Source organism: Sylvia atricapilla, chromosome 2, assembly GCF_009819655.1.
Source record: "Sylvia atricapilla isolate bSylAtr1 chromosome 2, bSylAtr1.pri, whole genome shotgun sequence".
In the NCBI taxonomy this organism is placed as follows: Eukaryota; Metazoa; Chordata; class Aves; order Passeriformes; family Sylviidae; genus Sylvia; species Sylvia atricapilla.
In genome coordinates, this window is record NC_089141.1 from 104,304,284 (window position 1) to 104,317,023 (window position 12,740).

General features: G+C 36.8%; 1 protein-coding gene across 1 annotated transcript in view; it reads left to right on the top strand.

Moving 5' to 3' along the window:
• The window catches only part of IL1RAPL1 (interleukin 1 receptor accessory protein like 1), a 306,788-nt gene that overhangs the window by 277,614 nt on the left and 16,434 nt on the right, over nucleotides 1-12,740 (top strand). Inside the window, exons 5-6 of the mRNA XM_066314006.1 lie at nucleotides 3,138-3,270; nucleotides 5,268-5,413. Coding sequence (XP_066170103.1) covers nucleotides 3,138-3,270; nucleotides 5,268-5,413 — 279 coding nt within the window. The remainder of the gene's footprint in view (nucleotides 1-3,137; nucleotides 3,271-5,267; nucleotides 5,414-12,740) is intronic.

Sequence of the window (12,740 nt, forward strand, 5' to 3'; positions counted from 1 at the left end):
TTTTGACCATTTTTGCCCTTATCAGAAGACGTTTATTTTTAAAAAGCAAATCTACACTCATAATATTCATCTATAAAAGGCTCAGAAGCCCACTCAGAGCAAAAATCATCTCTCAGGAGTACCTGTTAGCTGCTGGAGCCTGGAGAGCTTTGATGGTTCAGCACCTGTGGTGTCTAATGTCTGTGAATCATGGATAAATTGGCCAGAAGTTACAGTCTCTAGCTGTAATCTTGCCAGCTCTTAAAAGCTATAAAATTTCAACCAAGCTTTGGCTTGGTAGGAAAGCTCTGGAAAAAGCCCAAGAAGTGGCAGTGATGCATTGGGTAGCACTCTTCTCTCTAAGTCTGGTAGATATTGCCAGAGGGGTTGTCCAATTATCACAGAAGCCTTCTTTGGCTTCAGATGTGCAGGTACCTTCTCCTATTCCAAGAGTGCACAGATTCCACTATGGCCAAGACATTCATAATCCTTGAAGGTTTTATATTTTCATTTTCACAAGTTCAAGTTTCATAATTATGATGCAAAAGCAAAACAAAAGCAACACCCAAAACCAAAACCAAACAACTCCCACCCTCCATTTGGTATATAACATCAATGCAACTGCTACAAGGACCTGGGTTTCCCTGTGTCATGTTAGAGCAAATTTGGGAGGAAACCCCTGAATGAGGTCCCTCTAGAAAGTAAAATTCAAGCAGCTTCTCCTCTAGCTGGTTCAGGAAAAGACTTCATTGGAGAAAAGTGGAAAAAGCCCTGTTTATTTAACAAGCAAAGTATTCACAAGCATAGAAAAAAGAATAATATTAAACAATAAAACCTGTTTTGAAGAGATGGCAAATCCAGAAAGCCCTTGTAATGGGGTGTAGCTCAGCTTGCTCAGTCTATTATCAGTCCCTCCTGCACTGGAAAATGTCACATTCCAGCCCTGGTGGGCCACAGGTGTGAGCTCCAGGTGGTTTGTTTTTATGAGTTTTCAGGTCAGAGCAGGGCTGATAAGTTCCAAGAAAAAGAAAAGCCACAGTCTGGGGAACTTCTCAGCTAGATAAAAAAAACCTAACTAAAAGCAAAGGAGAGGTCTCCCTGCTGTCTGTGTTGCAGACAGCACAGTCCTTGAGAGAGAATGTGGGGGAGCAAGTGCAGGGTCTGCAAATTAACCCCACACTTCTTCCCCCATCACCCTCAGAACCAGCATTAAAGATGCAGAACTTAATATCCAGCATAAACAGAACAGACAGCTGGGGACACAAGCAGATTAAAGTCAAACCAGGACAGCATGGCAAGGTACAAAGACATTCATCATGTTCCATTATGGGTTTTCATGAACTTGACCCACATTAAGTGGTGTCCCCATGCTCATCTCCTTCCCTGCAAATGGCTTCAAGACTACAAAAAAAATCTTTCCCCCCAGTGATTCCAAATTGCACTTCTTGAGCCACAAAGAGATTGAGAAAGTGAGTTTCCAGGGAGGTGGCCTGACCACCATTCATTGGGTGTGAAGACAGGAGCTGTGCTTGTCTTTAGAGAGTTTTTGCCCTCTCATTGAAGATACTCATCTAACATTTGGCAACATTGCTCTTGAATATGTGAGATTATTAAAATTTCTCATTATTCAGAGATTCAATTTCTTACTTTTTTGATTATGAATGAGACCTTTCTCTCAATCCTAGTTTCAATCCTGTCTCCTTAGCTGGCATTGCTAATGTTTGGTAGCAACAAAACCTTCTGGAAATGACTAAAGGAAAATGAGATCCTGTTGCTCCAAAACAGGATTGTGAAAGTAGCAGAGATAGTGCTTGCTTTCAGGTTGCACATTTGGAACATGACCATTTGATTCCGTACCTTTCATGGAATGGATATGAGAGTTCATGCCAGACGGGAGTCATTTGTAAGACATATATTTCATAATTGTCTCCTTGTTACACAGAATCCTGCATTTGTTTTCATGCTAAAAAGTAAATGTGCTATTCAAATATTAATGTTGTATGTTTTAGAAGGACCAGGTCCTGACCCAAAACAGTATATTTTTTGAGGAAATCAATCGAGCCCAGATGTCATCTTGGTACAGATGAAGTAGTGCTAACAATGCTTTTTTTCTTATTTTTGTCCAGGAGCTGTGGTCAAACAGCTTTTAAGTCTGAAATCCAAAAACTAAAAGTGTTAGTAAAATATTAATTTGGCCTCAGCAGTGATACAAACTGCATGGAAATACTCTCTTCGAGAGGAAAAGACTGCTTCTTAAACCCCAACACTTCCTTAAGTTACTGTGTAATTATCCCCTAAAGGAATGCTCACGGTAGTTTAGAAGAGTTGGTGCATGTTGAGACAAATCTGTTTGCAGCAGTGAATGGGAGATTTTCAGCTGTCTGTCCATTTGTTTTAACCAGTCTTACCAACACACAAAAAGTGTGCAAGTTCCCATTTCAATCCCTGTATGTGCTCAAGATAAAGTCCAAAGCCAAGCGGTGCAAACACAATCTAAGATTCCGTAATGAAAATCAACAAAGCAAAAGTATATCGGTTTTTTAAATCCTCATTATAATTATTAAATAAGTACTTCTGTACATATATATGAAATTTCTGCTCCCCGCTGCACGATCTGCTACTGGTTCTTCCCATTTGAATAGTTTATAATGTTCAGAATTAGTTCACTTCTGGAGTTTTTTCAAGTGTCAATGCATAAAACTTTCCTGCTAAAGTAGTTTAACAATGAGCATGTCTTTCTACAGATATCCCTTGGAAATGGAACCCTCCAGGAATATACCAGCCTCCTACCTCAAACCGTTGCAAGGCTGAACTTACAGTAATTGCACGTCTATTTTAACTAACTTTTATCTTTTTCAGAGGAAACATAGAAATATTTTGTTAAGTTAGGTTCTTTTGAAAAGACATAGTCTCTTATAGTCTAACCAAACAGAAAAAATATTTTAAAAATTAATCCTGATTTTACATGTAATTTAATTTCATACTTATTGTATTTATTTTCAGAAAATGTACTGAAGCTAGTGTAAAGACAAGCAGATTCCCTTGGAAACTTTCAACAGCAGCTGAAAATTGAGGACATTTCTGAATATTTTGGTTTTTAAAAAGAAACTGATATTAAATATTGAAATGAACGTTTTTTCTTACATTCTTTGCAACAGGCAGTTCTGCTAATCTAACCTGCAGAGCTTTCTTTGGATACAGTGGAGACGTCAGTCCTTTAATCTACTGGATGAAAGGGGAGAAGTTTATTGAAGATTTGGATGATAGCCGAGTCTGGGAAAGTGACATTAGGTAAAAGAAAAAGGTTTTTTTTCTTTTTTTTTCTCTCTATTTTTTATAGTTAATATTATACTTCTTATCACATGCTAACTAAGGAGCATATTGGGTCTGATCTTTGTTTTTGCAACATCCATCCTTTTCCTTGTTGACTCCATCAGCAGAGAAAAAGAAAATGCCCTCCTCAGCTAAATCTGGTATTGGAGACTTGCAAAAGCAGACTAGCTACCCAAAAAGAGCTGTAGTGTTGACAAGCTGGAAATTACCTAGAGACTTTTTCAAAATGTGACAATCCACAAAAACAGCCATGAGAACACTTTGTAAGATGAAACAAAGAAAAATAAGTATCTTTAGAAAATCATCTTAATAAAGTATTTTCAAGCCTTAAATGAAGCCTTAAATAAACAGTGAAGTTTGACTTCCCTTTTGGAATGTTTTGATTTCTTCATGAAAAAAACCCTGAGTTTCCTGGGATGTTATAAAGCTTGTGAGAGCCAAGCATCCTGTTATGTGGGCTGCTTGTATCTGCTGAAATACTTGTTTTGGAGAGGATCTGGAAATTCATGCCATGTACTTCTACTGCTCCTAAAAGTGCTCCCTAATTTAGAAATTAAGGACAAAAGTGGATTCGTATTGAGAATTACATGCTTGACATAGCGTACTAAATCTTATCCAATATGAAATACCTGCCTGGATCTGAAGAGATTCCTTTTTCATTTATAACTCTGTATGGGTGAATATCACTGCTTCTATGTATCATAGAAATTAAAACTCAAAAATTCAGGCAAATCTTACTGTGCATGTCATGGCTTAACCTCAGCCAGCAAGTAAGTTCCCCACAGCGCCTCACTCACTCCCCTGTTATCCCTCTCAGGTGGGGAGAAACACCAGATAAGAACAGTTTAATAATTGAGACAAAGTAAGAGATTATAATAATAGCAATAGTACTAATTATAATAGTAAATATACATTATTAATAATAACTTTAATGAAAATTACATAGAGAAATAAAAGCCAAGAAAAAGAAATTATGCACGATACAATTGCAATTAGCAAAATCAAAAAGACTGCAGAGACTTTTAAAGTCATCATCCCCAGATACAGACAAAAAGGAAGTGTATTTCACCCCAGTGTACTTCAAGTTTATTCTATTAAAGTCAAGACCAATACACTAAATGTCACGTGACGATAAGATCAGCTCTATTTTGTGTTTAAACCTTTCCCAAGTCCTTTAACCAATGACTTGGCTGTCACTGTTGACAAAAATAAAATGACAAGAAACCTGTTACAGCTTTCTTGTTTTGTGGAGGGAGGAGCAGAAAAGCTCATTTCCACTTCATTTGTCAGGCTTGGAATAATTTGTCATTTGCTTTCCTGAGTTCCTGAAGCCATTGATGGTCTTGTTAAGAGGAAAAGAAAGCAATGAGAAGACAGGTGGAGTCTTCAGGACTCTACAGGAAGCCTTTTATTTTTTATCTCTATGAACTAGCATCACCTGGTATAGCAGTTCTTCCTACTGTTGATGAAACATTACCAAATTATATAATGCATTCTAGAAATTATCTCTCAGACCATAACATGAACACATTGTTTCTGAGTGGCATGTTGAAGAGCCTCATAAAAAGGACAAATGTTGTGTTTGGCCCAGACTCCTGGTGTAGCACTAAACCCCCAGAATAACTGTTTTCAGTTTTCTCTCTTCTGCTATTCCAAGACTTCATGGATCAGCGTCTCCATCAAAGTGTGCAATGATATATTATCCATGTGCACATCATTCTGCTTAAAAAAGACAATGAACTGCAGCTGTCATTAACATTTACAAAGCCAAACCTCCTCATTAGAAGTGAGGAAGAAAAGGGCATGATATGATTAAATTAAGATTGCATCAAACCATAACCAAATTTGAAGCCAGAGATTTGTGAGTTGTAAGTACTACTATTATGTCATGATTATCTAAAACTTCACTGTGGTACAAGCAGAACAGCATGATAGTTGGGGTTTTTTCTTCTCAGAGTTCTCAAGGAACATCTTGGGGAACAAGAGGTTTCCATCTCATTGATTCTGGACTCAGTGGAAGAGGCAGACCTGGGAAATTATTCCTGCTACGTCGAGAATGGGAATGGACGCCGCCATGCCAGTATTCTTCTGCACAAAAGGGGTAAATATTCAGATTTTCTCCATGAAAAGGTCAAATGTAGGGGTGGTCACTCTGTGGAGATTCCCTCTGACACAAGCATTTAGCTTCCTAAGATTTAATAGTCAATTTAATTTTTTTCCCCCAGGAATTTGTACGACTTGCAAAACAAAAGAGAAAGGATGTTGTTATTTATGGATGTCACTGGAAAAAATAAAGTAATGCCTTTTAATAAGATTTCTATAAAAGATGCATTTAATAATTCATTATCTTTAAAATTAACATAGGCTCAATAGAGAGAAAAGAGTAGAAAACCAGAGGTGATACAACTGTAATAATTTTCAGTAAGAAAAAATATCTTATCTTAGGAAAACAACAACATATTAAAAAACAAAACAAAACAAAACAAAACAAAAAAAAAAAAAACAAAAAAAAAAAAAACCACAACAACACGCAAAAAACTCTCCACTTCTAGCAGAAATGCCACTTAATCCCATGCCAGGGGAGTTCCTGCATAGCCTGACATGGACATTTTCCTTCCAACCCTTCTGTTTAACATTTCTGAAGTGAAAACGTATGACAGAAGCTTCTAAGAGCCTCCCTGTTTCTCCTCACCACTCCCATCCCATGATTCCAGCCTGACTAATGCCCAGAGCCATCTCCCACCGAGATGATTACAGAGAGATGGAGAATCTCCAAATCCAAGCTCCCAGGCACACTTTGTCCACTTTACCCCCCAGAGGGTGCCCCAGGTGCCTGGGATTGACACTCCACACCCTCATGCAGCTTCCTGTTGACTTAAGAAGGCAAAGAATAAGCAGGAGCAGTGTCTGTATTTTGCTGACATTCCTGTGCTTTTTTGAAACTGTTTGTAAAAGTGAGCAAACTAGGACCCTCTTGTGGTGCTGAAGTGCTTGTGGCATCTCAATTTGTATCAGAGAAATTATATCTTCCTTAAATTTAGTTTTGTAGCATGCAAAGTCTGTCTAAGCTTAGAAGGAAATCATAAATCAAGATAATGTGACCAATTTATTTAAACAAATTGTTCGATACCTCCAATTACTTGAATAGAACTTCATTTGTAGCCATTTTTCTGAATTCTTGTCATTGCTTCTGCAGATGTGAAATACCAGATGTTCTGCTTAGCCTGGGTTTTTTTGTTTTGTTTTGTTTTTTGGTTGGTTTTTTTGTTTTTTGTTTTTTTTTTTTTTTTTTTTTTTTTTTTTTTTTTGGTTTTTTTTTTTTGTTTTTTTTTTGTCTTTTGGGGGGGGGATGAGAGATTAACTTATTAAGTAATTGAACCTCAGCAATATACATATACTGTGGTTCAGAGATATTTGAACCTAGAGCAAGAGCTTAACCCAAAAAACCACCGAAATCCAACAGCTTGGTCTTAATAATCAAATTACTTGGTAGAATACTGAAAATAAAGAATTTTTCAAGTTCAAATTACTTTAAAACCAATACTTATTTAACTGACATATATTAAGTCACATGCTGATGGTGGATCCTTATTTTCTCTTCCATCCAAGCAGTAGCTCCAAGACTGTTGTCTTCTCTGTTCTGTGACCACCAGATTTCTAATTTAACTTTGTGCATGCATGAATTTTGCAAGAATCTACTTTCCTTGCTCTGTTTTTTAGAGGACTCAGTAAGTCAAACATACCACAATATGTGGCCTCATGATGACACACTTAAGAGGGAGTAATCTCAATATTTAATTGCCCTTATAAACAGTAAAAGGACAAAAAATAGCAGAAAACCTCCCCAAAATATATTTTTTCCTCTTTAAGTAAAGCTGAATCTGAAATAGATCTGCAAGCAAAATCTGTTGTGCCCTCGAAAGACAAAAGGTACCAGATACAAGGCTTCTACACATTTTGCATGTTGACAACTGTTTCAGTGAAATGATAAATTAAGCATGACAGATAAAAATTTGAGCTAGTCTCTCAGGTCTCCTAGGAAGAGGAGTTTTGCACTGCTTGCTTAGTCTCCTGTATATCACCATGACAACCCTTCGGTTTAGGTTTCCTTGTTTAGTTCCATATTTAGTCTCTGCTAGGAATGAGTTAGCTGTTTATTAATTTCTGATTATTTGGCTAACTTAGAACAATTGGGACTTAGCAATTAGGTAAATTGGCTTCCTGAACACCAAGACATTTGCAGATGTGTTAGTTTTGGTTGGTTCTTTGGTTAGTGACCTTTTTTTTCCAGCAGTATAAGATAACAAAAATGATGAATCTGGAATGTTCACTACATTCCTGAAAAAGAAATTATAATCCTTCATAAACTTCCAGCGTGGAACATTGTCACCAGGATCAGAAGGGACAGCAAAGCAGAAAACTCTGCTGCTGAACAAAGAGAGTTCCTGGAAAAAGAGGTATTTAGGGCTGAACGCTGCAGTGGGGATTCAGGTACAAAGTTTAAGCTTTTCAAACACTCTTGCAACTGCTGCTTCACTCAGATCAGTAGAGTCTCTGCACACTTAAAAGTCCATGGGGGAGATTTTAGACATGCCTACACTTACAAAGCAAAAGAAGTCAACAGTATAAATCACCACAAAAAGCCTGGATGCATCTTCCTTAATATTCCCCCTGGTCAGCCCAACAGGGACACTCCCTCACCTCGCAGGAAGCCCCAGCAGGCTCCAGCAGAGGGAGGTCCCAGCCCAGTCCAGAGCCTGGCACATTCCCCCAGGGAGAGGAGGGTTCTGCTCTTCCCCTGATGTGGCACTGGAATGGAAAGCCAGAGCTTGTCCTTGTCTGACATGGACCAATTTCAGGAGGGGAGCAGAACACAGTGCCCCTGGACTCCAGCACCACGTGTGCAGGGAAAGGGAGCCCAATTTCAGCATCCAGCCCTGGGGAAAGCTGGGCCCCCTCATACCTCCCTCTAGTGCAAACACCAGTGCTGTGTGTCTCAGGGAGCCCAGCTCTTATTTTCTCCTGAATTCTTTTACTTTTTGACACCAGTGGAGAAAACCTATGATCTATGTTTTTCTGCTGCCAGCTAACCATTTTTAGAGTCCTAAATTTCCTCAGATACTGTGCATAGGGAGCATTTAACTGGAAGCTAAAAGCAGTAGAGCATTTTAAGCACGACAATGCCAGTGCTGTTTCCTTTTTACATTCATTCCAACAAAATTTGTAAAAAGAATAGGAAAAAGAAAGCAATCAGAACCCAAAATATTTAACTTTCATCCCTCTCCTGCACCTTCTGACCAAATTCCTGTCACTCATACAATAATCAAGTTATTTTCTCTTTTGTGTGGGGAAAAAAACCAAACCTAATTGTTATAATCTAAGATTGATTTTGTTACTTAGTGATGATAGGTGCCATTGATCATCCAGAGCAGTTTCAGGTTAATCATCAGCCAGGTAGGGGAACCTTCTAGAAATTAATTCTGGGAGTGGTACTGACAGCAGATAAGCAGAAATTTATTAATGATAGACCATAGATTACAGATGATATAACAGGTGGATCACAGGCTACAATTCTATCTTTTTTGTAAGTCTTTTAATTAAAGAAAACAAGCTTATAGCCTATCAATATAGTAGATAAAAGATGCAATGCATAAGGAAAAAGAATGCTTTTCTGCAATGTTATGTATTGACAAGCATGACTTTCATGCAGGATCAAAGTCTTCATAATCTTATTTTTGTCATAGTCTGTAGAGTAAATACAGGTTATTATCTAATTATGTGATTATTTTTTGAAAGTCCTCTCTGTATATCTTCAAGTAGAACTCTCTGTATATCTTTAAGTGGTATTGATATTTTAAAAGCTTAATAATATACTTGTATTTTTCCTGAGACAGACATCAGAACTGAGGTAGCATACTTTCATGCATTTTTTCAAAGTATCTACTTCCCTTTCTTCCCATTCTCATCTACACAGTATTATCATTTAATATCCTACCCTTAGCCTCATATGATTTCAGTTTGTTTTGCTCTGTCAGAGGTGTTTTCAGTGGGCATATATGAATCTTGTTGACTGTAAGTTAATGAGGGGTAGTTAAAAAAGTTGGGGTTTTTTTCTGTCAAGAAAAAAATAGATAAAGAGTGTGTTTAAAATTGCCCATGAAAATACATGTTTGAAATATATGCAAGATAATATTTCCTAGATGGGAAGCAACTTGAGGAAAATTACCTTATTTTAAACTCATTTCTTAATGCATAAACATCATATTAATATTTCCCGTACAATGTAATAGCAAATTCTGAATAGAAAGTAATTCCAAATTATTGTCATATGGTTATTAATGATAATAGAATTGCTGATAAGCACCTTAAATTGCAGTGCCATTCACATAATAGTGTAAATCTGGTTCATTACTTACAGACTTGAATGTGTTGTATGCATTCTCAGTCAGCTGGACACAATTTCACATAGTGGTAGGGATGAGTGACAATTAAGACTTAAAAGAGAAAAGAAACCAGTTCTTTTCTAACCTCTGCAAGGAAACCCCAGGTGTTCTATCTCCTTCTACCAAAAAGCTTCACAATGCTTCTGAAATTTCTGAAAGGACACTCATCATGTGACATATGACAGCAATGAGTTATAGTTCAGCTTCTGCTAGTTGAACCTGAGTACTTGTGCAGTCCAGTGAATATCTGAGTCTCAGTGGTGCTGAAGAACTCCAGCCCATTTGGTCAGCTCCAAACTTACACGAGTCTATCTTCCACTGTATACAGCATTTAGTCTTTATTCTGCTCTGCAGGAAAAGCTTTTCCAAGACCCTCATCAGGTTTTAGAATTGGAATTGCAATTGGATTGGATTTGATGAAAATTGATTTTTCATTCACCTATGGCCATTGAAGAAGTCTTCAAGTTGTCACTGTGCTCAGTAGTACAAAGGTTCATTCTCCCAAGAGGTTCAAGACACAGGGCCAAAGGTCAAATATCAGCTCCCTTCTTGTCCCAAACCAAACCAAAATGTCTATCCTTTTACATTCAACCTCATCTAAAATCAGTCAAGAATAGAACTCTAAAGGCCTCTGCCTGAAAGAGACTCTTCATAAGACCACCCTTTTAATCAGCCAGGTTTTTCCCATCCTTTAGAGAATTGGACTAGGATAACTCCAGTAAAAATATCTGTAAGATTACTCAGCATGTGCCTAAATCTAACTTTCCTCTGACAAATCTTAGTACTGACAATGTGTCAAGCAAGTTGGTTTGTTTAACAGATTACTCCTTAAAACAACTTTTGTACCGCTTTTATCATAGTTCTTCCCTTTATGTAATGTCTAACTGCAAGCCTAACCTTGATTGGCAAGGATGAAAAGATTTTAAAATAAAATGTCACAAACTGTTTCCATAATCCCTGCATAGCTAAATTATTCATTAATGCTATCTCAGAAAAAAAAAATGCAAATGTTTTATGAACTTGCATCCTTGGAAATCAGTACTCAATTTTTTCCCCACATTTTTTTGCACTCTTCAGTGCATCTTACATTCATTTTTTTCAGAAGATCTAAACAAAGAAATAATATGGGCTTGTCTGATTTCTGTAGTACAATTACCAAATTGTACTAATGAGGAGAGCTAATGAAGTCGTATGCAATTCCTTAATTTGGGGAAAATTACCAGAGATTAATGCAGTTCCACACCATGACACCTTTTTTCTTCAGTCTGTATAATAAACTGCCTTTAAAATGCATTGTTAAGTATTTAAATGCAGCAAGATTCAGTAACATCTATGTGCATCTATATGCAGCATCTATATTTTCCCAACCTTATCCTCTCCTGAGCTACCATACTCTTGGAGATAGTGTAATTACTCTCCTACTGGGAACAGGTATCCTGCACTTCTCAGCAGAAATAAAAATGCCATCAGTAAGAATATATTTCTATTATAATAATTTGCTCTCTCTCTTCTAATAACCCTGGAAATCCAATAGCACCAAGGCTCAGATATGTTTTCTGTCATACTAATGAATAGATTAACAAGATCGCTGTGTTACATTTGCACATATATATGCTTATGTATATATAATCCCAAACCTGATTAGTTATTTTTCATGAGGGAATCAGGAATATGTATTATTTATTGTTAGGAAAAAAAGTAAAGAAAGGCAACCAGGTCCCAATAGTTCTAATAAATAAAATGAAACTACTGCACTGAAAATAATTTTGAAAATCATGACTAAATTTAGCTGGCTTCAGTCAATTCTGCAGACATCCACAGGCATGCATGGTCCATGCTGGCAAAAACCATATACTTGTGTTAAGAAATAATTTCATAATCAAGCTAATGAGTAGCCCAGATCCACTTCTACTGCTATCAGATGGACTATTGTCCCACTCTATCAATCAGTAATTATTCATAACAGTATCCATATAGGATATTCATATAGGACATTCACACATATTCATCTAGGTACCTTTAGCACAATCAAATCTTTTTTGGCAATTTGAAACAAACAACAACAACAACAAAAGCCTATAAAGTAGAGAACAGATTTTATACACACGTGTATTGGATATGTGTATTGTGTATAAAGCTGTGGTTTCATACACTATACTTTGGGAAGATAGTTTGTTTTACAGCCATGCCATGCCAAATATTGTACTAAGCAGGGAAAAAAGAAAAGCATACTTCTTCATTTTTAAAGTGTGAGTATGGGTTTCTTCATTGCTAACTTAAGCTCTGCCTACTCTTTATGACTGATCTCTGAAATGAGACTCAGGGAGGTGTTCCTGTTTTAGCCAGTTTCCTTCTTCCACACTCGTTCATAACAAAACCTGCATGTTACAACACAGCACTCCCTGCTCCCCTTCCAAATTATATTCATTGTCTGTGTGGTTCCTTTAATAATTGAAGTCTCTGAAAGTGTACCTAAACAAACTGAGAACTGCCTCTAACCAAACCTCATCTCTTTGTGAGTTAAATCATCCAAGACAAGCAGAGAATGGAAATCAGTTTAGGCCACAAAGTTGCAGAGATTTATTTCTGTGCTAACCTGAAGCTCTTTGAATAGTCCTGTTGACTTCAGAGGGATTACTTATAGTCCATGAAGTTGAGCAATCTGCGTAAGTGATTGCAAAATTGAAACCTTAGATAGACTGTAATTGGATTTTGAAACAGGCTCAGAAACTGAATACACAGCTATAAATCACATTTCCTTGTAGGGTTATAAATCACAAAAAAAAAAAAAATGAAAGATAATTATTTTTCTTAGTAGTTCAGCTATATGAGGGCTAATTAATGAATAAAATTTATTTTAAATTTTTACAGATCATTAAATGTAAAGCCCCTGAAGCATGTCATGTAAGTCAAAAGATATGGATCTTTGACAGAACACTTTTATTTACTTTCTTCTTACAACTTCAACTATGATAAGTGAATTAC